A 24853-nucleotide genomic window follows, 5' to 3' on the forward strand; every position below is an offset into this window, starting at 1 on the left:
CAATACGATAACCATTATATACCTACTAGAGGCCCGGTGCACAGATTCGTGCACCGTTGGGCTCCATCGGCCTGGCCTGCAAGGATCAGGCAGAAACTGGCTCTCCAACATCCCCCCGAGGGGTCCCGGATTGCAAGAGGGCGGTTCTTGGGTGATGCACCCTAGAATCGGGCTCCCTCCTCTCTGGTTCCCAGTGTGTCACCTGAGAACCACAGCTGCCAAGTCACCACAGCTTGGCAGCTCCTGCATTGAGTGTCTGCCCCCTGGTGGTCAGTGCACGTCATAGCAACCGGTTGGATGGTTGGAGGGACACTTGGCATATTAGCCTTTTATATATATAGATTAGAATGGGTTTTTTCCAAAAATCCTGACATACCAAATATTGGTGAGGATGGGGAGCATTTATAGTTTCTTATAAAGGTAAAAACTATAATCCCACTCGTGGTATTTACCCAGGAGAAATTAAGACAGATACTCACACAAAAAGCCTGTGTACTGCTGATAGTAATTTCATTCATAATCACCCAAAGTTTAAAATAACCCAAATGCCCATTGTCTGATGAATAAACAGATTGTGGTCCAGCTATGCACAGGGACTAGAACTCAGCAACAAAAGGAACAGCGAGTGATACATGCAGGGACAGTGTGGACCATCTCAAAGGCATTGGCCAGACACAGAAGGTAAACTGTATGATGCCATTTATATGACATTCTGGGAAAGGCAAAACATTGGGACAGAAAACACATCAATGTTAGCCATGGACTGGGAGCAGGCTAAGGGGATTGCCTACCAAAGGGTATGAGGACATTTGGGGGGTGATAAACACTCTATGTTTTGATGGTGGTAGTGGTGGTGGTTCCAGGACTGTATGTTTGTCAAAGTTCATATACCGTAACTAACTAAAAGGGGTGACTTTTACTGTATATTAAATTATACCTCAATCAACTTAAAAAAAAAACAAAAAACGGAAAAACAAAATAAGAAAGAAATAAGAAAATAAGAAAAACAAACAAAAAAAACAAAAACCCAGAGCAGATGCTCACTGGCCGTTTGAAGGAAGTAATGGTGAGCCCTGGGTCCTGCCCACCACTCAGCACCATTTCTATGGTTCGCAATCAGGGACTTCAAGTGCCACTGAAATATTACTGGTCACCAATGGACCTCGCTCTTTCCACCGATTTTCATGGGATGGATGTAAATGAGTCCATTAGTCCTCATCCAATCTCAGGAAGTCTTTTCCCATCCTGTTCCTCAGAAAATCTTTTTTTTTTAATATATATTTTATTGATCTTTCACAGAGAGGAAGGGAGAGGGAGAGAGAGTTAGAAACATCGATGAGAGAGAAATATCGATCAGCTGCCTCCTGCACACCTCCTACTGGGGATGTGCCCGCAACCAAGGCATATGCCCTTGACCAGGAATCGAACCTGGGACCCCTGAGTCCGCAGGCCGACGCTCCATCCACTGAGCCAAACCAGTCAGGGCTCCTCAGAAAATCTTATCGTCCGTTTCCAGAAACCTTACAAGACCCCTGTGCACTCTTGCCCCAAAGTATGGGGAACATATTAGCATCGTCTTGAGGAACATGACCGGTAACACATGTAGGTGGTGAAATACCCATTTATCCCCACTGTTGGTTTACCTTCTCTAAGTTACACTTAACATCCGTCTTACTCCCACCAATTCTCATGTTTTAAAAGCTGCTGGTTGTTTTTCAGTGAGGCATACTGAAGTGCGTAGAGGGACTCTGGCCTAATGGCTGGGGAAATGCTGCAGCAAAGAAAAGAAGACAAAGAACAAGGTGCGGGGGGGAAGCAAAGGTGGCGGAATCTCGGCCGTTGTTGCGTCTGGAGGTATGTGAAGATTCACTGACTGCTCTCTCTACTTTTGTAGGAGCTTGAAATTTTGATAGTAATTTTTTTTTTTTAAAGAAAAAAGACGATGTATTCAGAAAACATATTAGTAGTAAAAGAGAGCTTTAGGATGTCTCAAGAGATGACTCGCCCTTCATTTGATGATCCCTAGTAGGTTCTTAGCTATGATTCCCCTACGGAAAGCATGCCGTGACCTTCCTTTATGCCCAGCATAGAGGAGGAGTCGCCAGTCTGGGGCTGCCACAGCCCTCTCTGGAGCCCTTTTTGTTCTGAATTCAACCATCAATCATGCAACAAACATGGACTCAGCACCTACTAAGTGCCAGGCACCTTGCAAGCTGCCAGGGCCTGAGCTACCGAGGCAAGTTCCTACTGGAAAGAGAGAGAGAGAGAGAGAGGAGAGAGAGAGAGAGAGAGAGAGAGGAGGGGGAGAGGGAGCAACAGAGAGTTACAGGGTTGAGAGTGGGAGTCTGTCCAGAGCCCTGGTGGGAATGGTGAGGAAAGCCTCTGCAGTGTCGGGAAGGCGGGACTAGGTTTGGAGGATGACAGAGCATCAGTCAGGGTCCCAACAGGAAGCGGCTGGAACACGCAGACAGAGGAGCCAGCAGCGGTTCATTAAGGGGTGATTTACAAGGAGAGGGAGACCAACAAGAACCATGATGCACTCCACTCGGGGCTAGAAGCAGCGGGGAGCCCGGGCCATCCTTAAGCCTGAGGGGCAAAGGGAGGCGTGGTTGCCAGAGCCCAGAAGAAGAAAGCCCAGCTGTAGGAGAGGCCCACAGGAGCAGTGCCTCCCAGGGTCTGGAACGGAGGGCGCTGCGGGAGAGATCCCCCACCTTCACTCCTCTCTCCTCCACTTCCTGCTGGTGCTTCCCACCCGGAGGCCCACAGACAGCAAGAGACAAAGGACCCACAGGTGCAGCCACAAAAGCTTCAGCCCCCGGGCCTGGAGCAGCTGGAGACAACGGAAAGGGGTTGGTGCCAGGCAGGTGGAGGGAGCGGGAGCAGAAGGAAGGCCCAGAAGCGTAGAGAGCCTGGGACAACCAGGTCACAGACACCTGGCGGGGCGAATGCAGAGTGACAGGAGCTACAGCTGGAGACAGGCCAGGGCCAGAGCAGAAAGAGCTGCATACACCCTGTCAGGGAGCCTTGATCTCGCTCTGAGCAACAGGAGCCTTCGAAGCAGGGGAATAATGTCATTATGTCTTAGCAAAGTCATTCTGGCTGCTGCAGGAAAGACAGTGACCGAACACAGCGAATCCAGCGGCGGCGGGGGGCGGGGGGGGGGGGGTAAGAGATGATGAGGGTTGAACCTAGGCAGTCACCGGTGATATGGTGACTACGGATGCAGGTGATGATGGGGATGTGGAATCTTGATTGTCAGGTGGATGCATATTCTAGGACAGTGGTTGGCAAACTCATTAGTCAACAGAGTCAAATATCAACAGTACAACGATTGAAGTTTCTTTTGAGAGCCAAATTTTTTAAACTTAAACTTCTTCTAACGCCACTTCTTCAAAATAGACTCGCCCAGGCCGTGGTATTTTGTGGAAGAGCCACACTCAAGGGGCCAAAGAGCCGCATGTGGCTTGCGAGCCGCAGTTTGCCAACCATGGTTCTAGGTACTATTGCTACTTCCCCACCAAACTTGGCATAAAACCATGAACATGGTTATAAAGGAAGCAGTCGGTGATTCAGCTGAGGTGGCCTGTGCCCGCTCCCCAACCGCTGGGGCCTCAGCAGGGGAGATAGAATGGCCAGGGGAGGGGTTAACTCAGCACAGCTGGGTGCTGGAATCATCTGGAGGCTTCTTCACTCACACATCGGGCACCTGGCATGTCGGGAGGACGTAAAGGCGGGGTTCAGCGGGGGCTGAATCTGGAATCGTCAGCATGGGACCCAATGCGTGGCCTGGGCATCGCACAGCAAGGCCCCGGGTTCTGAGAGTGAGTGTCCCAAAGGGTGCAAACCAGAAAAGGTGTCTGAGCCCCAGCCAGTGTGGCTCAGTGGGTTGAGTGTAGTCCTATGCACTGAAAGATCACTGATTCGATTCCTGGTCAGGGTACATACCCGGTTTGCGGCAACCAATCATCAATGTTTCTCCCTCTCTCTCTGTCTCTCCCTTCCTCCCTCTCTAAAATCAATAAACATGCCCTAACTGGTTTGGCTCAGTGGATAGAGCATCAGCCTGCGGACTCAAGGGTCCCAGGTTCGATTCCAGTCAAGGGCATATACCTTGGTTGCGGGCTCCTCCCCAGCCGGGGGCCAGGGCCCTGGTCCTGGTCGGGACGTGTGCAGGAGGCAACCACATGGATGTTTCTCTCTGTCTTTCCCTCTCTCTAAAAGTCAATGGGGGGAAATATCCTCGATGAGGATTTAAAAAAAGAGAAAGGTGAGGCCACAGGAGGACACTCAGCATATGCATCCTAAATGACAGGCCTGGAAGATTTAACTGCAGGGATTCGAGGTAGACATATGGAAGCACTTCCCGACCACAAGGACTGTGAGAATCTTGTCCCGGACAGACTCGGATGGTTGATGGGGGGAAGGGAGGGCACCAGATGACCTCACTCATTCAAATATATCCAGCGCCTTACCCTGCCAGGCACTGACCTCAGACTGGTGGACGGACGGGACAGATGGGGCAAGAGCATTCAGTGCAGCCGGTGCCCAGCGCGGGAATGTCTGGGGACAGCTAGGCCTGCAGGGGTGGGGGCACCTGAGGAAGGTGTCCCGGTGCCGCTCGATCCCTTGACCTCAATCCAAGATGAGCGGGAGGGGAGCGGAGAAGGGTGGCAGGGGCCCAGAGGCTAGGGCTGGGCACTCTAACCCTCCCCCAGCGGGACTGGGAGTGACCGAGACCCTCAACGTCAGCACCGCCTGCGCCGTCATTTCCGGTGGGCTGGGCTGGGGGTTGGCCATGTGCCCGCAGAGGGTCGCGTCAGAGTCCCTAGCCCACCCCACAGGGAGGGCGTTTGCCTCATTGCAGTTGCATCGGGCTCCGAGCTCCCCCACGGGTCCCTATCTGGGCTCTAGTCCCGCCTCTAGGATCCGGGAGCTCCTCGGATGGGGCCTGGGGAAGTGCTCCCGGTCCCCGGAGTGTGAAATCGGCCGCAGGGGAATCACAGTGCCCAAGGCTTGGGGGACTTGAGTCGGTCAACGTGGCGTCTGGACGCTCCTGACCAGGAACACGGTGAAATAGGTCTGAGTGACCCACAGATGGGGCACCGGCTCTGGGGGCTCCCAAGATCAGCTGATGTATAAGTCCCAGCCACACGTGGCTCTATGCTCTGCTGAGAGGAAAAGGCCTGCAATGGATCCCAGGGCTTGTTGGCTGGGAGCTCAGGAAGACAAAGGAATTTCCTGCTGCAAAGGCAGACCTCATTTTCCTCCTCATGAAATAGTGTAGAAAATATGATTACATCTGCCCGGAAGGCACAAGAGTGACCCCACTGGCCAAGGAGCCTGGGTTCTGATGAACCCAATTGGGCAAAGGGCCCAGCACAGGCCTGGTCTACAGCAGGAACCCCATCCCCCCGCATCCACAGCTCTCTGAGTCACCTGGGCCTCCATCCTCCAGCTTCTGTCCCCCTGGGAAGCTGTCAGGGAGGCTCCACAAACCTGGCAGAGCTGGTTGCCCAGCTTCAGCCCGCCCCCACCCACCCCAGCCTCGTGGGACCTAGGGGGGGTCCAGCCTGAATGACCCTGTCTAGTGCTCAGGCAGCAAGGAGAATCCAGCCTTGGTGACATGCTCGCCCCTACCAGGCACTGCTCCTGGGACTGGGGCACAGGGAGGGTGGCTGCATATAATCAGGGTATTTCAACAGTCGTGCCAGCATATAGTGGGTCCTAATAAAAATGAGTTAGATGGCCCTCGCTGGTTTTGCTCAGTGGTTAGAGCATCGGCGAGGACTGAAGGGTCGAAGGTTTAATTCTGGTCAGGGGCATGTACCTCGGTTGCAGGCTCGATCCCCGTCCCAACCAATCGATGTGTCTCTCTCACATTGATGTTTCTCTCTCTGTGTCTTTCCCTTTCCCTTCCACTCTGTCTAAAAATCAATGGAAAAAATTTCCTCAGGTGAGGATTAAGAAAAAATAAAATAAAAATGAGTTACATGCCCTGACCGGTTTTGCTCAGTGGATAGAGCATTGGCCTGCGGACTGAAAGGTCCCAGGTTCGATTCCAGTCAAGGGCACGTACCTTGGTTGCGGGCACATCCCCAGTAGGGAGTGTGCAGGAGGCAGCTGATCGATATTTCTCTCTCATCGATGTTTCTAACTCTCTATCCCTCTCCCTTCCTCTCTGTAAAAAATCAATAAAAATATATATATATATTTTTAAATGAGTTACATGAATGCTGGAGTTTGAAAACTCCTTTAAGGAAAGAATGCTTGGATAGGTGAAACTTTTTTATTTTAATGGGTATCATTGGATATAGGCTATGGATCCCAGGGAGAGGGCAATGGAACCTTAAAGAGGAAGGCCCAGAATGCACGTAACTCACCCTCAAACCTCCCCTCTTCTGGCCTGAGGTTTCTAGCCACAGGCATTTAAACATTCAACTTCTTACGGGTACCGTAATTGTCAATGAACACTCATTCATGGAAGGTATCAATAAGCCAGGCTGCTCTAGGCACTGAGCAGCCAGCTGTGAACAAAGGTAAGTTCCTTGCTGTCAGGAGATCCAGAGCTAGAGAAACACAACAGGTAAATGAAATGAAATAATTTCAGACAGTGAGACCTACTAGTAAGCTGAAGGAGCCCAGCCTGGAGGGAAGGGGCGGCTTGGCAGCCAAACCAGGGCACCAGGGAGACCCCGCCCCAGGCCCCGCCTCCATCTTTGCATACGCCTTCTGATTGGCCGGCGGTGGCAGGCCCCACCCCGTGGAGCGGGCGGTTGGGGAAGCTCTAGGCGGTTGGGGAAACGCCGGGCAAACCCGGCCGAGATGCGGCCGCTGCTCCGGGTGTCGCTGGGCGGGCCGGGGGCATCGCGGGCCGGAGGTGGGCCGGGGCCGTCCGCCGTGGCACCCGCGCACTCTTAGCTCCCCGGACCTGCCTGCGGGCCCGGGCCCTCCTTGTCGCCTAATCGCCCGCCGTCCCCTCCCCTCTACCCTTTGTGCCGCCGCCGCTCGGAGTTCCCGGCCCCGCAGGACCCCGGCCGGGCCAGATCGCCGCGGCGCATCAGCCCGCTGTGGGCGCCAGGTCAGCGGCCGATGGCGAAGGGGCGCAGCGCGGGCGGGGGCGCTGCAGCCCGAGTCCGCGACGCGGGAGCCCGGGCCCGCCTCCGCCGCATTGTCCCGGGCCCCGCACCGCGGCCCTGAGCCGCGCCGCCGCAGCGCCCGCCCGCCCCCGCAGGGCCATGCGGAGGGCCGCCGGCATGGAGGACTTCTCCGCAGAGGAAGAGGAGCACTGGTACGACCAGCAGGACCTGGAGCAGGGTGAGCACGGAGGAGGGGGCCGGGGAGCGAGGTGCGCCCCGCGACCTCTGTTCACTTCTCCATTGTTGGGCGGTGTCACCCCCGGGAGGGCTGGGCTGCACCCCGCGGCCCCGACTCCGATGGGTGATGCGTGTGGAGAGTGGGGACGTGGAGAGAAGGGGCGCGCTGCCCGCGAAGACCGGCCCGGGCCCGCGAAGACCTGCAAAAGTCGGGGGAACAGTCTTCCTCTTCCCCGAAGGACAGGGGCGTACTTCACCCAGCTCGCCCACCCCAACTTAGAGGCAGGCACTGCCCAGGGCCCCCTGATATGGCCGGGGGCCTGAGTACTGGCTGGGATTCTTTGGAGGCCGGGACGTGGCTCCTTGGTTGTTTGGCTGGGCGGGGTGGAGTGTGTGGGGGGAGGGGGAGAATGATCTTATCCCCAGTCCAGCGACACCCTTCTTCCCTGCCAGAATTCCTGAGCTCGAAGACTCCCGGAAAGTTTCCCCAACTCCCTTCCCCCCTACCCAGGGAGGGGATAGGGGTGCGGGCACCCAGTCAGGGAAGAGGTGAAGATTTGGAGTCCCCCGGCCCTCCCCCTCAAAACCCGCCCCCCCCCCCCAACTGCTCATGGTTTGGGGGGTCAGGTTTGGCAATTTTGAGCAAGAGCCCAGATTAGAGGGAGCCACCTCCCGCCTCCATCTGAGAGCAGCGAGGGCGACTGGAAGTGGGTTAGAAGCTGGTGATGAGGTGGCCGAAGTGACATCACTAAGAGTAGGGGCCGGGCTGTTAGGACCGGAAGGAGGAGTAGGCCTGAGGGTCAGAGCCAAGGCCTGCTAGACCGGAGTCAAATCCACCCTCTCCCCGACGAGAGCACCTCATTCTTGGAGGTCAGGGCTGGAGGCGTGTCCAGGAGAAGTGACCACAGCCCCCGGTGGGCAGGTGTGGACGCAAGTCTGATTGAGTGTGTACACACACACACACACACACACACACACACACGCTCTGGGGCTCCGCCCTCGGCCCCCAAGGCCTGGCTGTTACCTCAGGGAGACATCTACCCAGACCTGGAGCCTTTGTTACTGGCCCTGACCCACATCCTCACGTGGCCAGATTTGCTGGTAGATGAGGCTCAGTCCTGTGCTCAGGAATGTGGGGTAACCAGAGCCTCTGAGCACTAGTGTGTGGCACTGGGCGTGCTGGGCTGCGCCCTGCCGTCCTCTTTGCCCTGGAGTCTACCCTCAGCTTCCCTGCCTGGAGCGAGAGGCCCAGTACTGGCTGTGACAACCCCTTCCCGCCCTGGGCACTACTTTTGCCACAAACACCCATCAGGCTCCCCTACGGGTCAGACACGATCCTGGGCACTGGACCAGGCGGAGGTGGGCTTGTAATTGAGTGTAGGTGACAGGATGCAATGAGAGGGCTGCATGGAAGAGGCAGCCTAGAAGGAAAGGTTGGAAAATGGCCTCCCCTCCCGGGAGGCAGATGCTGATATTACTGCTGTCTCATTTCTCTCCTGCTCCCTTATGGAAGTCTCTGGCGCCAGGCCCGGCCCAGATGTGGGGGGAAGGAGCCGGGAGTAAGGGTGGGAGGTGTGTTGCTCCCAGAGAGGGAGAGGTGTCCGGTTCCCACTGGGCCGGGTGCCTGTTCTGGGCCAGGGTAGGGGATGGTCCCAGCTGGCCCCCTGCTCTGGCCTTGCTGGCCTCTGCAGTCAGCCTCCCCTCCTGGCCTCAGCAGTGTACCCAGAGCCCTGGAACAAGGAGGGAAACCAGTACTGAGACAGTGGCAGAGACGTCAGGAGCTTTTGACCAAACACCAATGAGTGCTGAGCCTGGGGAGTGACCTCTGCCCTCGGGGGAGTGACCTCTGCCCTCGGGGGAGTGACCTCTGCCCTCGGGGGCCTCCACATTCCAGCAGAGGAGGCAGAAAGGAGATCAAACTAGCAACTGCGGTAGTTGGTAGCCACAGGGGCGCTGTGGCAGGCAGACTCCCGAAGGTTATACACAGGCCCCTCTGAGCGGAGGGGGGAAGGTGCCCCCCGGCCGAGGGAGGAGGGCAGGCATTCTGGGTGTAGGGGACGCTATACAAGGCATGGAGCAACGTGGAAAGATCATGCGTGATGGGAAGTAGGGCTTAGAGGCTGGGGTGGGGTGGGGGGGGTTGGAGGAAGTCCCAGGCACAAGTACTGGGGCACCCCCGTGGGGCCAGCGTGGAGAGCTGGAGGGTGGCATGAGTGTTTGCCAAAAGCCGGCCCCATTGGGGATCGGATGCCTGTTGCGCCCCCTTCTCTACACCCAGTTCCCCAGTTCTCTGCCAGCTGCTCCCTCGGTGCCCCTTAGTGTCCCGGGAAGTAGTCTGCCTGGCCAGCCTGGCTCTGGAGCAGCAGCACCAGCTCAGGGCAGGCCCCAGGCTCACTCCCCGGAGCGTGGCCACCAGCATCCTGTCTGACTGTGATGCTGTTGCACCCCAATAGCAAGGTCCCTGGCTCCCCCTGCCCCCTGCCCCCTGCCCGCACTTGTAAAAATGGAGAACGCCGTGCATTAGTAAGCACGGGCACCCTCCTCCCATCGCTTTCCACCGAGACAGGGCTGCTGAGTCACACATTTGAAGTCCTGGGCGCCTGACCTTGAGACTCAGCCTCCGGCGAGAGAGCTCCGGCGTGGCACTGAGATTGGGTGCCCCGACCCCAATTCTGTGGACACAGAGTTCCTGACATTCAGGCCCTGTAGGCTGGAAGCGGGACACCCGCAGCCCTGCCAGGTGGTAGATGGCCTCCTCCTCTCCTCCCTCTCCCCCCCCCCATCATCTTTGTCTCTCCTTCCCTGTGCCTGTCCCCTGTCCCTTTCCTGCCGCCCTGCTCCGGAGCCTGGGGCCCCACCAGACCCCAATCAGTGAGCGCAGTGGGATTTCAGCATTTCTTTCCAAAGACGTCCCCGTCTCCTGGCCGTGACCTCACAGGCTTCTGGGGCGTTGCTCCTGGGCAGCACTCAGCTGGTCCAGGGGCAGCCGCTGAAGCCGCTGCAGGAGACCCAGGCTCTGTACCTTCCCTGGCTTGGTCCAGTGGTCTGGTTGTGGCCGCTGTTCATTCCTCGGGCTTCTGGCTTAGCCAGCTCCCCGATTCTCCCACTCCCAGGCCTCCCTCCCTGGAGCCCTCCGTTAGCTGTTGCCCTTCCCCGGCACTGGCTCCCCTCAGTCCCTGGCCGTGCACCTTCTAGACCTTTCTCCAGATCCCTCCTGGCAGCTTGGACCAGCTGAGCTTGCATTAGGATCCAGTTTCCCTGTGATAGTCCCTGAGAGTCTCCCCACCCCCAAGAGCTTCTATTGTTCCCTTCTTCCCATTCCTGAATCACTAGGGGGCCCAGGCCACAGTCACTGCCTTCCAGGGCCGCATCCCTGGTCTGTAGTGTGACTTCAGCTGCTGTGGGAATGCCCGCAGCTCCGATGCTCACCTGGGAGGACGAGCAGAGAGGGCAGCGAGCAGAGAGGGCAGTGTTCAGGACCATCCCTCACTCCCTCTGAGCCCTGGGACTCTGCAGGGGGTCCACGCAGGCCACCCACAGAGCCTGTCCCCTCACACCGGCGCAGGCGACATCAGTAGCAATGGCCTCTTTACAGGCTACCGGACAGTTCCCAAGGGAGGAGAGGCTGCTGAGTGTGGCCCTAGGGGTGGTCTTTCTGGGCTCCCGACTTTCCTCTGAGCACTCGGCATGCGGGGCTGCAGGTTCACAACCCTCACATCTAGCCTCTCACTCTGTAGACTTGCCCAACTCACAGCTGATAAATTCCTACCACAAGTGTCCTCATTCTCCCACTAGGTTCCCGCCAGGTAGCCAGTGTTTCCTGGCAGCAGCATCAGAAGGTTAATGAGTTGCTCGAGGCTAATGGTTCTTAGCTGAGATTTGTCTGAGCTGAGATCTTGTGGAAAGGCGGGGAAGGTGTTTAGGAGAGCGGCTTGTTTGTCCAGGCTAGGCCATTGTCACTGCAGCCTTGCTCCGGGATCGCGGCTTTGCACTCCTCAACCAGGGACTCCTCTGGGTGACATCTGGGCACAGCCCCCCGCCCCCCTCACCTGGCCTAGGTCCAGCCTGGAGGCTGCATGCTGCCTGTGTTAAACCTGTTTTTAAATCTCACCTCTGTGTGGGCACAGACTCCAGGTTTGTTCCTAGTGGACGGCTAGGACTTTGGTCCAGGCTGGTGGCTGGTCAGAGTCCCTCTGGCTTTCTAAGGTGAGGTCAGTCCTCCCCCAGCCGGCTCTCAAATGCCCACCTGGAGTCACTGCTCTCTGGGGCTCTCCAAGAGGGACCCCCCACCCCCGCTTGTCGGGTGCAAGGGAGGGCCCCGCTGAACCCACTGTTTCTGAAACTTGCCAGGAGGGAGCATGGAGGCCTTCCATCCTCTAGGGGTCCTAGAACCACCACTGTCTTTCTGGAAAGGGAACACGGTACCGAGCTCAGTCCCTGGCCCGCAGCCCTTCGGCCCCATCAGAGCTGCCTTCACACCTCTGGGTTGGGATTCATATCATTGGCCTCGACTGAGGGCCTCATCGTGGGACAAGGATCCAGCTTTCCTGGATGGCATTTTGGCAGAACAAATCAAATAGGCCCCTCCCCTCCCCACCACACCGCCCCCTAAAACCAGGCCGGGTCCCCTCCCAGCCTCTGACAGGTGTTCATGTACCTCGGGCTGGGAGGGGAAAGGAGGTTCCAGTCCTGCAGATACAAGATCAGGGCTGAGGGGGAAGAGGACGGCTTGTTCCCCAGGGAAAGGAGGGTTCAGAGAGGGCACGTGTCACTAGGACCACATGCTACCGACTGGGACCAGGAGGCCTGGATTCTGCTTTCAACGTGGCTACAACCCCGCTGGGGACCTGGGCCAGTCCTTCTCCCCTCTCTGGCCTGCCATCCCCGCTGGGGACCTGGGCCAGTCCTTCTCCCCTCTCTGGCCTGCCATCCATAGAATGAGGATGTTACGCCAAAGAGCTCTGAAGCCTCATCCAGACTCTAATACCCAGCAAGCCCCTCCGCCCCGCCACCTCTCTGCGCTCCCACTCCCCTCCAAAACCAACTCCAAGGCTGCCCATTGCCAGCCGCCCGCCGGCCCAGGAGGACGAGCTCTCCCTTATCGTCCAAGTCACTTGCCCCCGGGTCTCATCACACTCTCCTCACTCACTCTTTCGAGCAGGATCGGTACACCTGCTCGGTGCCAGGTACTGATCTAGGTCCTGGGGGTATCCGTGAACTAACAGGCCGAACCCCTGCCCTGTGAGCTGACAGTCAGGAGAGGCGACAGGCGAGGGAGCAGGCTGTTGGGTGCGCTAGGTGGTGATCTGTGCTAAGGAGGAGAAGCTAAGTGGGGAGCGTGCGGGACAGGGGAGGTGCCATTAAAATCAATAGTTGGGAGAAGTCTCCCGGAGAAAGGGACATGGAAGCACAGACCTGAAGGCAGACAGGGATGAGCCCGGGGAGGGGCGGGGGGGGAGGACATTCCAGGCAGAAGCAACAGCCAGTGCACAGGCTTCGCTCCTGGCCTGCATCCCCTCCCAAGTGGGGGCTCCCCTAGTCAGCCCCCGTGTCCTGGTCGCCTTGGGGTCCCCGAGGCCCAGCTGAGAATGAATGCTCAGACATGAGGGGGGGTCCTCTGGCTTCTTTCTCACACTGCTCGTTGCTCCTCCCACCCCCCGCCCCTCCCTCCAGACTTGCACTTGGCCGCTGAGCTGGGGAAGACACTGCTGGAGAGGAACAAGGAGCTGGAGGCGTCGCTGCAGCACATGTACGCCACCAACGAGGAGCAGGTGCAGGAGATCGAGGTGAGGCCCGCCCTGCGCACCATCCCGGGCAGCCCCCTTGCACCACTGTCTTTACCCCCAAAGCAAACCTGCTCCTAGAAGTGGGAGGAGAGCCCAGGCAGACATTCTCCCGAACCCTGTTCTGAAAGGTCACTCACCCACCACCCCCTACCGACCCCCAGTACCTGACCAAACAGCTGGACACGCTGCGGCACGTGAATGAGCAGCACGCCAAAGTGTACGAGCAGCTGGACCTGACCGCCCGCGACCTGGAGCTGACCAACCAGAAGCTGGTGCTGGAGAGCAAGGCCGCGCAGCAGAAGATCCACGGGTGAGGGCCGGGTGGAGGATTATGGGAGGGGGGGTGGCGAGGGGAGGCCCAGGACTGGGAGTGCTGTGGGCACGGGGACGCAGGGGTGTGACACCTGCTCCTTCTCCCAGAAGCCCAGGCTGGGGACCTGGGTTGGTAGCGAGTTTGCCTGAGGAGGGCTGGCCCCGCCCCTTAAAGTCCCTCCCCTGCGTGTCCCCCACCCCACCCCCAGGCTGACGGAGACCATTGAGCGCCTGCAGGCCCAGGTGGAGGAGCTGCAGGCCCAGGTGGAGCAGCTCCGGGGCCTGGAGCAGCTGAGAGTGCGCCGGGAGAAGCGGGAGCGCAGGCGCACCATCCACACCTTCCCCTGCCTCAAGGAGCTGTGCACCAGCAGCCCCCGGTAGGTGAGGGCGCCACTCGTGTCCGAGTGCCGGGATGCCATTCAGGAGAGCAGGGAGAGGGTGGGCAAGGAGCGCTGGTGCATCGTCCGGGCTATTGGCGAGACTGGTCCCGTTGCTGACAGTCCGCAGCTGGCGTTCGCTGAGCCCTGGCCATGAGCCCAGGACTCTGCTAAGCAGCTTAATGGTCATGGCAGTGCCATGAGGTGTTTATCATCTTCGCTGCTCAGATGAGGAAGTTGAACCCGGAGGGTTAAGTGTCTTTCCAAGGTCGCCTGTTAGTAAGCCAGGAGGGGTTACCACTACACCTCAGTGCCCATTCAACCTCAAGGAGATGGCTTGTGAATGTAACACATGTGGTGTATCTGGTGGGCGTTTCAATAAGGGTCCTGGCCAAAGACAGTGCCTCTCACAGTAATTGAGGGGCGCCTACTAAAGAGGTGTGGACGAGGCATAGGAGCACGGGGAGGGGCGGACAAGGCAGCGCCTGGGGTGGCCATAGTGAGGAGCTGTTTCCCTAGGCCCAAAGGGGCCAGGGGTCAGGGAGGTTCCTGGAACCTGGAAGGCATGGAGGGTGCTGCCTGGCCGCACTGACCAGGAAGGCGCCTGGGGAAGACATTCCCACCACCTCCTCCACTCCCACTTCCGCCCTCGGCCCGCCCATCCCTCCCACGGGCTGAGCTCAGGAGAGAGCCAGGTGACCTGGCTGAAGCAGTCCCTTGAGGTCAGAGGGAGAAGGGCCAAGAGCGGATCTAGAGGGACAAGCAGGATATGCAGCTCCGGGGACCAGAAAGATGTAAGTGTCCGGGGCTGGGCTCCCGGGCCTTGCCCATGACCAAAGCCCCTGCCCCCGTCCCCCCCCCCTCTCCCAGGTGCAACGATGCCTTCCGCCTGCACAGCTCCTCCCTGGAGCTGGGCCCCCGGCCCCTGGAGCAAGAGAATGAGAATCTGCAGACGCTGGTGGGAGTGCTGCGCTCCCAGGTGAGCCAGGAGCGGCAGCGCAAGGAGCGGGCGGAGCGCGAGTTCGCCTCGGTGCTGCAGGAGTACTCGGAGCTGGAGCAGCAGCTGAGCGAGATGGAGGGCTGTCGCCTCCGCGTGCAGGAGCTGGAGGCCGAGCTGCTGGAGCTGCAGCAGATGAAGCAGGCCAAGACCTACCTGCTGGGCCGGGAGGACCACCTGGCCGAGGCCCTGCTGGCCCCCCTCACCCAGGCCCCTGAGGCCGATGACCCCCAGCCAGGCAGCGGGGACGAGTTCGGGGCCCAGGACGGCGTCTCCTCCCCGGCCACCTCCCCCAGCCACGCGGTGCGCAAGAGCTGCAGCGACACGGCGCTCAACGCCATCGTGGCCAAAGACCCCGCCAGCCGGCACGCGGGCAACCTCACGCTGCACGCCAACAGCGTGCGCAAGCGGGGCATGTCCATCCTGCGCGAGGTGGACGAGCAGTACCACGCGCTGCTCGAGAAGTACGAGGAGCTGCTGAACAAGTGCCGGCAGCACCGCGCGGGCGTGCGGCACACGGGCGTGCAGACCTCGCGGCCCATCTCCCGGGACAGCTCGTGGAGGGACCTGGGGGGCAGCGAGGAGGGCCAGGGCGAGGCCAAGGCGGGCGAGAAGAGCCTGAGCCAGCACGTGGAGGCCGTGGACAAGCGGCTGGAGCAGAGCCAGCCCGAGTACAAGGCGCTCTTCAAGGAGATCTTCTTCAGGATCCAGAAGACCAAGGCCGACATCAACGCCACCAAGGTCAAGACCCACAGCAGCAAGTGACCCTGTGCCGGCCTGCAGCCTCCCCCAGGCCGGGCCCGGGTCCCTCGAGCCTGGGCCCGCTGCCGCTGGTGAGTGAGGGAGCCTTTTGGCAGCAGTACATCCCAGTGAGGCCGCTCCAGAGAGCTGGCGGGGGCACAGCTGCTCCCTGCAGGTGTGGGGGCGATCCACAGGTCAACACGCCTGGCCTCCCAGAACCCCCCACCGTCCTGTGTCAGCCCAAGGCACAGCTAAGAGTTTCAAAGCCAAACGTCCCCCCTTCCCTGGGGATTCCCAGCCCCCCAGCTTTCTGACCCTAGATTTGTGGCCAGGCTTCTAAAAGCCATCTGGACCAGTTGTTTTTTTGTTTTGTTTTGTGTTGCCCCGAAGTTTGGGTTTTTTTTTTGAGAGATTTGCAATGTAAGGTCCCCCTGACCCCTTGCCACAACTGGAAACACTTGAAGGGGGACCCCAGAGCCAGCTGTGGCCGGTTCCCGGGGTCTCCTTGACCACCCACTGCTTCTCCCCAGCTGTGACACTGTCATTCCCTTAGCACCAGCTGTCCCACCCCCAGGGCCCTACCCAGGTCAGAGATGGCCCTGCCATGCAGAGCAGAGAGCCTCAGCCTGGCCCCGAGTGCCCCCTGCCCCTCCCCCCACACCCCCACCCCCGCCCCCGCCCTAGTGAGGTGGCCTTCTCCCCGGAGACCCTCAGCCCACTGCAGATCTGTAGCCAATCGGGAGGGGAGCAGAACCCCTCGCAGCCATACACGAGCGGTGCACCGTTTCCCTCAGAGCCAGCCTCCTCGGGCTCCAGCCCTGGAAATGCCTTCTGGGCATTAAGCCTTCCAGGGGTCTGGGCGGTGGGGAGCCCCCCATCTCTGCACCCCACCTGCAACTCAAGTTTGGCCTCTGCCTACCCCCACCTCAGGGACCATAACGTGTCTCATTCACTCCCATGCTCCCCCCAGCTGACCCCACAGCAGGTCACACCTGCTGCCCCCAGAACGTCCTGGGCATGCGCAACAAGCCAGCGGCCCCAGCGTCCACCCCTGCCCCCCTTCACTGGGCGGCCCGAGACTCGCCCCACACTGAGCGGTTCTGAAACGCGACCCGGATGGAGAACATGTCTCCTTCCCATAAAAAGCCTGCTCTTACCCTCCTGCCAGGGTCGGGGGCCTTGAGGACCCGGGGGTCAGGGGCTTACTCTTTGGTTAAGGCTTTAGAAAGGCCAGCTGCACGAAGGGATGCCAAGGTCCCAGCCTGCCCTGAGCCACTCTCAGGGTTCCCGTCTCTGCCGCCCATCCCGAGACCCCACAAATCCGAGGAGCCAGACGACCCGGTGAAGGCGGTGGCCCGGCCTCCGCTGGGAGCCCAGCGGGAACCTCCATGCCTTACTTGTTTCTAAGGGGTACAGGGGTCTTCACACGCCGGCCTCCCCCGAGGCGCCACCGGCTCTCTGGGCGGCAGGCACTGTGCTGAGCTGTCGGTTGGCCGGTCCTCCGTCCACACACCTTGGAGCCCTTTGTCCTGTGGGGCTGGGCAGCTCCCAGCCCTCCCGCGTCGGTCATCTAGGGGGAGGGGGTGGGTGCGTCGGGGTGGGGGAAGGGCTCCTGCCTGTTTGTTCCCTGTTCTGTAGCAGCCCACCAGCATCACCTTTGAAGTATACATGAGAGAAATATATTTGCAAATGCTTTATTCTCTTCTTTAATAAAAAATGCACCAGTATTCTAAAAGCAGAAATGGCCCGACCCATGTGCTTCTGTGCGTCTCACACCCCCGCCTCCAGCACTTAGCTTTGGGGAGAGAGGACTTCCTGAGCCCCGTCCCCCAATGCATGGCAGTTAGGGAGCTCTGAGTGGGAGGTCTCGGAAGCTGCCGTGTTTACGAGTGCCAGCTATGAGGGGCACCCCATGCTGGGGGCACCTTCCTTGTTGGACAGATTTTGCAGCTCCCAACCCACACCTGCCAACAGCTTCGACTTCAGAAACCAAAGAAGAGGCCCTGAATCGGGGGGCTCAGTTCCTCGCTGCCTTCTCCACACTTCAGTTCCACATGGAAAATTCTGGGGGCTCTGTGGGTCCCAATCCCATGAGGAAACGCTTCCATAACCTTCCCCCGGAGGTCAGCTCAGGGAGCTCCCCGCTGCACCCCTTCCCCTCCTGAAGGAGCCAGGGGCAACCTCCCTGGGGCCCTGGAGGTGAGGACGGTGTGGTGTGGGGAGTCCACAGCTAGACCCCAAAGTGGTGGCGACTGCTTTTGAACCCACCTGCCCAGCATGCGGTCCCAGTGCACAGCACGAAGGCTGTCCATTCTGTCTGTGCGGCCTGCCCCCAGCGGGTGGAGCGCGCCTTGTGGGCGAGGCACCGCAGCAGTTGCACCCGAGGAGCAAAGGAAGCTGTGACTCCTACCCAGCCACCGTCCCTCGCCTTCAAATCCCCCTCTTGCCATATCTTTTCCTGCCTCTCCTTCCTTCCCGTCACCATTTGATCCTTACTCGGCCGCCTCCCCAGGGGTCTCCCTCCTCCTCTCCCAGACTGACAACCTTCCCTGAGACCAAGCACCGTGGTAAGAGGAACTGGTCCCCCTTCCCACGACCCCAGGAAACAGGCCTGCCTGTGCCCGCCCTGCAAACCCTGAGCTGGAAGCCTCGCGGTGTTTGCAGGCAACGAGGCAGAAAGGAAGCCGCTTCCAGGAAGGGGGCAGCTTTGCCCACCCATGCCCGGGCGCATGCTCTGTGCTGCCTGCCCAGCCCCTCAGGGGAGAAGGTGTGGAATACAGAGAGTCAGACTGGACTTCCCTCCCCAGTGCTGCAGAGAAAAAAACATAAAAGCCACCAGCTCTCTGAAAGTAAAAGGAAATTCCTTCAAAAAACCTGTACACCCTTAGCATGCCTTAGTAGCAGCTAATTCTTGTTGCCTGCTGACAGGCAGCTGTAAAATCTCTATTTTACTGATGGGGATCCTGAGGCTTAGAGGTTGAGTTAGTAGTTCAAAGTCACATAGAAATATTTGAACCCACACCTGATCCAATCCCACTACGTGATACTAAACATTCCCTATTTCCATGTAATGTTGAAGGTTTTCAGTATATATATTTTGGAGAGGAAGAGAGAAACATTGATGAGAGAGAAACATTGATCGGCTGCCTCCTGCACGCCCCCAAACTGGGGATCCAGCCCGCAACCCGGGCATGTGCCCTGACTGGAATCGAACCATGACCTCCTGGTTCGTAGGTCGACACTCAACCACTGAGCCACGCCAATTGGACTAATGTTGAGTTTTAAGAGCCAATTTGGGTGGTACCCCAACTCACAGGCCATGGAGGGCAGGTGCCTGAAGCACTAGAGTCTCAGCCTCTGGAGGACCGAGGAGGGAAGGAAGGCTGGCTCCGCCCACCTTTTAGAGGCCAGGCCGAACCTCTCACCTGTCCTTCCCAGACGGGCCTCTCTTCTGGATGGCTCACCCAGCACCGCGGGAAAGGGGCCTGGCAGCTGCTCTCTCCATCCCAGGGTAACTAGTCTCATTCTCCCCTCTCCCGCCTCCTCTCCCAGAATCCAGGGCACCAGATGGCCCGAGCAGGCTGTGTTTATTTGGGGCCATGGAAATCTGCAGCTTCCTTTTCCTATCCTTCTGGGTCAGGCACAGGGCTGGAGTCCAGCCGCAAAGCAACGATGCCACAGAATGGTGCTGACTTGGTGAGTCATAATCCCAGAGCCGGGGACCTGGCTTCGCTCCCCTGAGAAGCTTATTGCAGTCACCATGGAGACGCCTCTGCTCCCTCTGAGGTCTTGGGACCAAGTCAGACAGGGAGGGATCCAGGAGACTCCCCTTCCAACCTAGAGCCCAAAAGGCATATGCCAACTGCCATCCTCTTCCTGGTTTGGGTTTACAAAGGGAGTGCTTGGGGGAGGGGGCAGTTCATTCCCTCCTAGAGATTTGCCTGTATCCATAAAGCTAAGGTGGTAAAACCTGGATCTGATGACAATCTCCTGTTTGAAACAGCTAACATCCCCAGGGACATGTTTTTCTAGATAATTATGCTTTTCCTAAAAATAGCACTCATTAAGAAACAACCACTAATGTTACTAATAATCACTAACATTCATTCGGCTCTGTTTTCATTTACCACACTGCCTCTCAACAAAGTAACTCAGCCAACATTTAGCTGTTTCCAAACACTGCTTGCTCTACTTTGAACCTTTCTTGGGATTAGAACGTCTCAATTTTGGAGTTCATGCCTTAACAGCCCTGTAGAAGGGTCCTGCTTAGCCCGCCTGGCTTTCTGAATCTCCGCCTACCCCCTCAGCCTCCCTTTTCCCCCTGGCTGGGAGACTGCCATCCTGCTCGGCAAAACTGCTGGTTCCCCCACAAAGGCAGTGGGGCGGGCGTGGTCCACTCTTTACAACACTTCCTTCTCCACCTGCCTGCCTCTCCTCCCATCTGGTGTTTGTCCTTAGAGCTTTCACACCTGCTCAGCGGGTTCCTGCTCTTAGCTGCCTGTGAACGAGCCTGGCATTACGAACTCGGCTCCAGTGAAAATCAACTTTCACAAACACATTCCCGAGGAAACGGTCCTATCAGCGCCTATTGAGGACCTATCATGTGCCAGGTTCTGGGTGCGGGAGCTCCAGCAGTGAGCCAGTGCCTCCCCTGGAGCTTATTACATTCCGGCTGGGAGACAGGCAATAAACTAGAGAAATAAGTAAAGCAGGGTAAAAGGGGATGGAGGTGAACTAGGCCAGACCGGGCAGGCCTCATAGATGGGGGGAGAGCGGTCCAGGAGGTGACAGACTCGGAAAGGGAGAGAGGTGGTGTTTCTGGGGGACACGGACCTGGGGTTTCTTTCGCCACGAGGGTCCCCTTAAAAGCTCGCCGTCTGGCCAACGTCTTCCCTACCGCCAAGCCCTCGGAGGCAGCTCCAACAGGCGCCGCGGGAGAGCCACGCCGGGAGCCCAGCTCGCCGCCTCCCCCCGAGGGCCCTAAAAGTTGCGCGGAACCAAAGTCCAGCGGGAAACACGACCTGGCGGCCCGCGGAAGGGAGCGCCCACCGGAAGCAACCCGGAGACTCGAACATGGCGGCCGCCCGGTGCCTGCGCTGGGGCCTGAGCCGAGCCAGAGCCTGGCTGCCCCCGCCGCCCCCGCACTGCCCCCGCCGGGATCTGCACAAGCAGGTAGACGGCACCGGATTCCAGAGCATCTACAGCCTGGACAAGCTCTACCCGGAGTCGCGGGGCTCGGACACCGCGTGGAGGGTCCCGGTGAGCCGGGTGGGCCAGACGGAAGGGGCGTGTCCGCGCCTGCTAGGTGACGTCAGAAAGCCGGGGCCCTATTGGCCGTGCGCGCCGTTAATCGAAGGGGCCGCAGCGGAAGGAAGCTGGTTGCCCGGGCAACCGAGAGAGGCCACTGGGCGGGGCTAGGCGCCCGGGGAGGTCGTAGTGTGGGGGTGCTGGGAGAGCACGCAGGGTGTGCTTCTTACAAGACCACCCGCTTTTCCTTGTTAGTTCCCTCACCTTCCGGCCCACATTCTTGTCCCAGGGAAAATGTGGGCGTCTGGCCCTGCAGAGGGGACAATAAAGGCAGGAGGCTGACCAGGCGGTTGCTCCCTTCTGGAGTCTTTTGGAAAGTTACACTGTCCTTAGCCTGCAGTAACCCCAGCACGCCTGAGCAAACGGGGCTCTCATTCGTTTCCTCGGGATGCATGTCAGAGCAGCCCGCTGTGTGAGGCTCTGGATCGGCCCGGGGCGGGAGAGAGAGGACCCAGCCAATTCCGTTGAGTTCCCACCCACAGGACTGGGAGAGAACGTTCGTTGATTCACTCACTCATTCAGCAGACTTCTGTTGAGAGCAAGCTTGGTGCACTGCGCTAGGCACGGGGATAGAGTAGTAAACAAAACACAAAGATCCTAATGTTTGTGGGGCTTGCATTCTAATGGAGGGAGACCGCAATAGGTAAAATAAGGAGTACAGAGTATGTGAGGTGGTGCTTTCCTTTGGAGAAACTAAAGCCTGGAAGAGGAGTGCTGAGGTAGGGGTAGTGCTGCAGTTTTAAGTGGGATGGTCTGGGGAGACCCCTGAGAAGGTGACATTTGAGTAAGGACCTGGAAGAGGCAAGGCAGTGAGCCCAGAGAACAGAGGGGAGACGGGCATCCCTGCGGAGCGAACAGCAGGTGTAGCCACCTTAAAGCAGTTAGCATGCCCTACTTGTTCCAGGAACAGCAAGCAGGCCGGCATGGGGACCTAGTGGAGGACTTGAGGCAGAGAAGTGGGATGATCCCTCGGAGGAGCTAGGCCTCCGATGGTGCCCGACACTCGCTGAGGTGGGGGGCAGGGAGGCTGGAGAGGAGTCAGTTCCATTTTCCTGGAGGAGTGTTTCTGAGACGGTACCTCTTGAGTCTGAGGAAACTGTTCTGTCCTCCGCTATGATTTGGCTGGGAGCCTGAAAGTAGTTGTGTTACATTTGTGTTGTGGCTTTCCATCATTTCTTTGGTGCCCTGGACCAGCTAGGAGTCACCCAGCAGTGATATGTATTTGACACTGTGTGCATTACATTACAGGATGACGCGAAGCAAGCCAACGACATTCCTCTAGGTGAGTAATTCGGTTTTATAAATAAAATCAGCCCGGCTGGGGTGGCTCAGTGGTTGAGTGTCGACCTATGAACCAGGAGGCAGCCGATCAATGATTCTTTCTCACCCTTGATGTTTCTGTCTCTCTCTCCCTCTCCCTTCCTCTCTGAAATCAATAATACGTATATATTTTTAAATAAATACAATTAAACTAAGTGACACTGGAACAAAGGGGCCAGGTGACAGGCGACACGAGGGAGAGGACACCCCGTGACCGGTTTGATAGCCCGGTCATAACCTGGGTCATCATTTTACATCCTCTGCTGTCTGTGTGACCTTGGGAAAGTCCCTTGATTTTAGTTTTGACATCTACAAATAATCTCTTCTGACCTGAATGTTAGGTTTATATATACGTGTTTTTGTTTTTTTTTAAATATATTTTATTGATTTTTTACAGAGAGGAAGGGAGAGGGATAGAGAGTTAGAAACATCGATGAGAGAGAAACATCGATCAGCTGCCTCCTGCACACCCCCTACTGGGGATGTGCCCACAACCAAGGTACATGCCCTTGACCTGGAATCGAACCTGGGACCTTTCAGTCCGCAGGCCGACGTGTGAGAGTTGGCCAGGAGGTAATCATTTCTTTGGTGTGTGTTGTTTCACAGATCGCTTGACAATATCTTATTGTCGGAGCAGCGGGCCTGGAGGCCAGAATGTTAACAAAGGTACCGGGCGCCTTGTCGTGTTCTTTCACTTTAAAACTTAGAAGACGGACTTGAGGATTCTGTGTTTACATTCATGGGGCATATTCATGGGGCATAAAGGGCATTTTTTCAGCAGAAGCTTAAATACCGCGCGTTTATAATAATCCTCTTTATTCTTTTGAATGTGGTCCGATTCTCAGCCTCTCAGCTGTGGGTTGTAGGACTAGGATTGGCCTGTGAGTTAAACAAAGGGAAACCACAGGGCCAGTTGGCAGCCAGCGCCCAGCACAGGTTCCCTTCGTGCTTGTGGAGCCCATCCCCCATTCTCAGAGCCCCACAAACTGTAAGAGAAGCACTGGGCGTTGCGTGCCGGGAGGTTATCCTTGTCCCGAAGTGCCTCACTGTCTTGGCAGGCGCATTCCATGGCAGCTTGGTATCCCCAAGTTGGCGCAGGATAGGGCACCTGGTTGGGTTTCTCGCCTCCCTTTGTTTCAGGATGGTCACCAGTTGTCACCCAGGAGCTGAGCCTCCCTGGAGCCTCAGTGACCTGTGCTCCCTGTCCCTTTCTTTCCAGTGAATTCCAAGGCTGAAATCAGGTTCCATTTGGCAACCGCCGACTGGATCGCAGAGCCGGTGCGCCAGAAGATGGCCGTCATGGTAACCCCGGCCCCTTCCTTTTTTTCTTTATGCCGCAGCCGCTTCTAAACCTTTACTCGGTAGAACTCTGGTTTTGCCTTTGTTTCTTGCAGTATAAAAATAAGATCAACAGGTTGGGAGAGCTGATACTCACCTCTGAATGCAGCCGCTATCAGCTCCGAAATCTGGCAGATTGCCTGCAGAAAATTCGAGACATGATCGCTGAAGCCAGCCAGACGCCCAAGGAGCCATCCAAAGAAGATGCTGTCCTCCGAAGAATCAGGTACCCGGAACGCCCCAAACTTCTTCCAGCTGAGTCCTGAGGGGCGGCCCCAGGAAGGAAGGGGGCAGGGCCAAGCCCCGGGCCTCCCAGCAAAGAGGTGGGAAAGTGGGGGAATGGGAGCTTTCCTGGCCCCGAGTGGGGGCTTGGAGCTGGTGCCTGCTGATTTAGCTGCTCTGCTCCCCGCTGAGCTGCCAGCTCCTCTCCCCGCTTTGATAAGCACTGATTGGGCATCTGGGCCTAATTGGGGTCTTTTTGTTCATTTTGTTTGCAGGATAGAAAACATGAATCGGGAAAGGCTGAGAAAAAAGAGAATAAATTCCGCCATAAAGGCAAGCAGGAGGGTAGATATGGACTGAAATCACCCTCCAGGGCTGGCAGAGACCCTCCGCAGGGCGCCGGGCAGCCGGCGGGAGCGCGAGTGCTGGCAGGAGACGGCCTGCGGTTTGCGGTTTTAGGCCTGTCTCCAACATTGGAGCCACTGGGATTGTTCGCTCAGAATGAGGGTGGCAGGCGCTCGTGTCAAAGGTCTCTATAGGCGATGACATGTTGTCACACCTCACTTACCCACTTCATGTATTAGCTGCAATAAAATTCTAAATGCAAAAAATAAATAAAATTCTAAATGCAAAAAATAAATTAATTAAATTAAATTCTAAAGGCCAGGGCTTCCCTTCCTCGGTGCCTCAGGACAGAGTCCCTGCCCTCCTCGGGTTGAAATCTGCCCAAGGGTAAGGGTTCCTGATGCGCCGACTGCAGTCCCAGCCCAGGGCCCAGGAAGGAGCCGGGTGCCTGCCCTCCGGGTCACACGGTCAGGCAGAGGCTGAGACCGTGTGTGGGCCTCTGAGCTGGGCCGTGGAAAAGGGACAGCGTTTAATCAGCAGAAAGGCTCACAGCGCATGCCCATTGGAGGGAACAGAATGGGTAAAACCAAAGGAAAGGCTGGGGTGGAGGAGACTGAGGAAGCCATGTGAGCGGAGCATTTGTGCAGGGGGATCAGGGAGGTACGTCTGCAGAGGGAGGGAGACAAGCTCACTGTGGAGATTCTCACATTCAGGTTAAGCGGTTTCGAGTTGAAGAAACGTGGGTAAGGGAACCACTTGAGTGGGAAGGAATGTCATGGGTTCGATGCTGTCACA

General features: G+C 57.8%; 2 protein-coding genes across 5 annotated transcripts; both read left to right on the forward strand.

The window, feature by feature from the left end:
- The first annotated feature begins 6788 nt into the window (after positions 1-6788).
- Positions 6789-17817, forward strand: CDR2L (cerebellar degeneration related protein 2 like). 2 transcript variants are annotated; one of them, XM_008155084.3, is made up of 5 exons: positions 6789-7314; positions 12987-13099; positions 13261-13409; positions 13621-13788; positions 14659-17817. In XM_008155084.3, the coding sequence occupies exons 1-5, from the start codon at positions 7236-7238 to the stop codon at positions 15548-15550; spliced, it is 1401 nt and encodes a 466-aa protein (XP_008153306.1). In that variant the 5' UTR covers positions 6789-7235; the 3' UTR covers positions 15551-17817. The 2 variants fall into 2 exon arrangements, with proteins under 2 accessions (XP_008153306.1, XP_054565553.1); XM_054709578.1 differs by having other exon boundaries at positions 13276-13409.
- A 2746-nt stretch (positions 17818-20563) lies between these two features.
- On the forward strand, positions 20564-24348 carry MRPL58 (mitochondrial ribosomal protein L58). Of its 3 annotated transcripts, none has more exons than XM_054709203.1 (6): positions 20564-20785; positions 22082-22115; positions 22760-22819; positions 23373-23455; positions 23548-23717; positions 23994-24348. In XM_054709203.1, exons 1-6 carry the CDS (start codon positions 20600-20602, stop codon positions 24250-24252), a joined length of 792 nt encoding a protein of 263 aa, XP_054565178.1. In that variant the 5' UTR covers positions 20564-20599; the 3' UTR covers positions 24253-24348. The 3 variants fall into 3 exon arrangements, with proteins under 3 accessions (XP_054565178.1, XP_008153304.2, XP_027986436.2); XM_008155082.3 differs by having other exon boundaries at positions 23989-24343; XM_028130635.2 differs by having other exon boundaries at positions 20564-20698; positions 23989-24343.
- The last annotated feature ends 505 nt before the right edge of the window (positions 24349-24853 follow it).

Source organism: Eptesicus fuscus, chromosome 20 (assembly GCF_027574615.1).
Source record: "Eptesicus fuscus isolate TK198812 chromosome 20, DD_ASM_mEF_20220401, whole genome shotgun sequence".
Classification (NCBI taxonomy): domain Eukaryota; kingdom Metazoa; phylum Chordata; class Mammalia; order Chiroptera; family Vespertilionidae; genus Eptesicus; species Eptesicus fuscus.

Bases quoted from the DNA above. Each gene is read 5' to 3' on its own strand.
- MRPL58 (XM_054709203.1), top strand. From the start codon at position 20,600: ATGGCGGCCGCCCGGTGCCTGCGCTGGGGCCTGAGCCGAGCCAGAGCC. The intron at 22,116-22,759 runs GTGAGTAATTCG...GTTGTTTCACAG, and splicing joins AGCCAACGACATTCCTCTAG to ATCGCTTGACAATATCTTAT. The intron at 23,718-23,993 runs GTACCCGGAACG...TTTGCAGGATAG, and splicing joins GCTGTCCTCCGAAGAATCAG to AAAACATGAATCGGGAAAGG.
- CDR2L (XM_008155084.3), top strand. From the start codon at position 7,236: ATGCGGAGGGCCGCCGGCATGGAGGACTTCTCCGCAGAGGAAGAGGAG. The intron at 7,315-12,986 runs GTGAGCACGGAG...CCCTCCCTCCAG, and splicing joins CCAGCAGGACCTGGAGCAGG to ACTTGCACTTGGCCGCTGAG. The intron at 13,100-13,260 runs GTGAGGCCCGCC...ACCGACCCCCAG, and splicing joins AGCAGGTGCAGGAGATCGAG to TACCTGACCAAACAGCTGGA.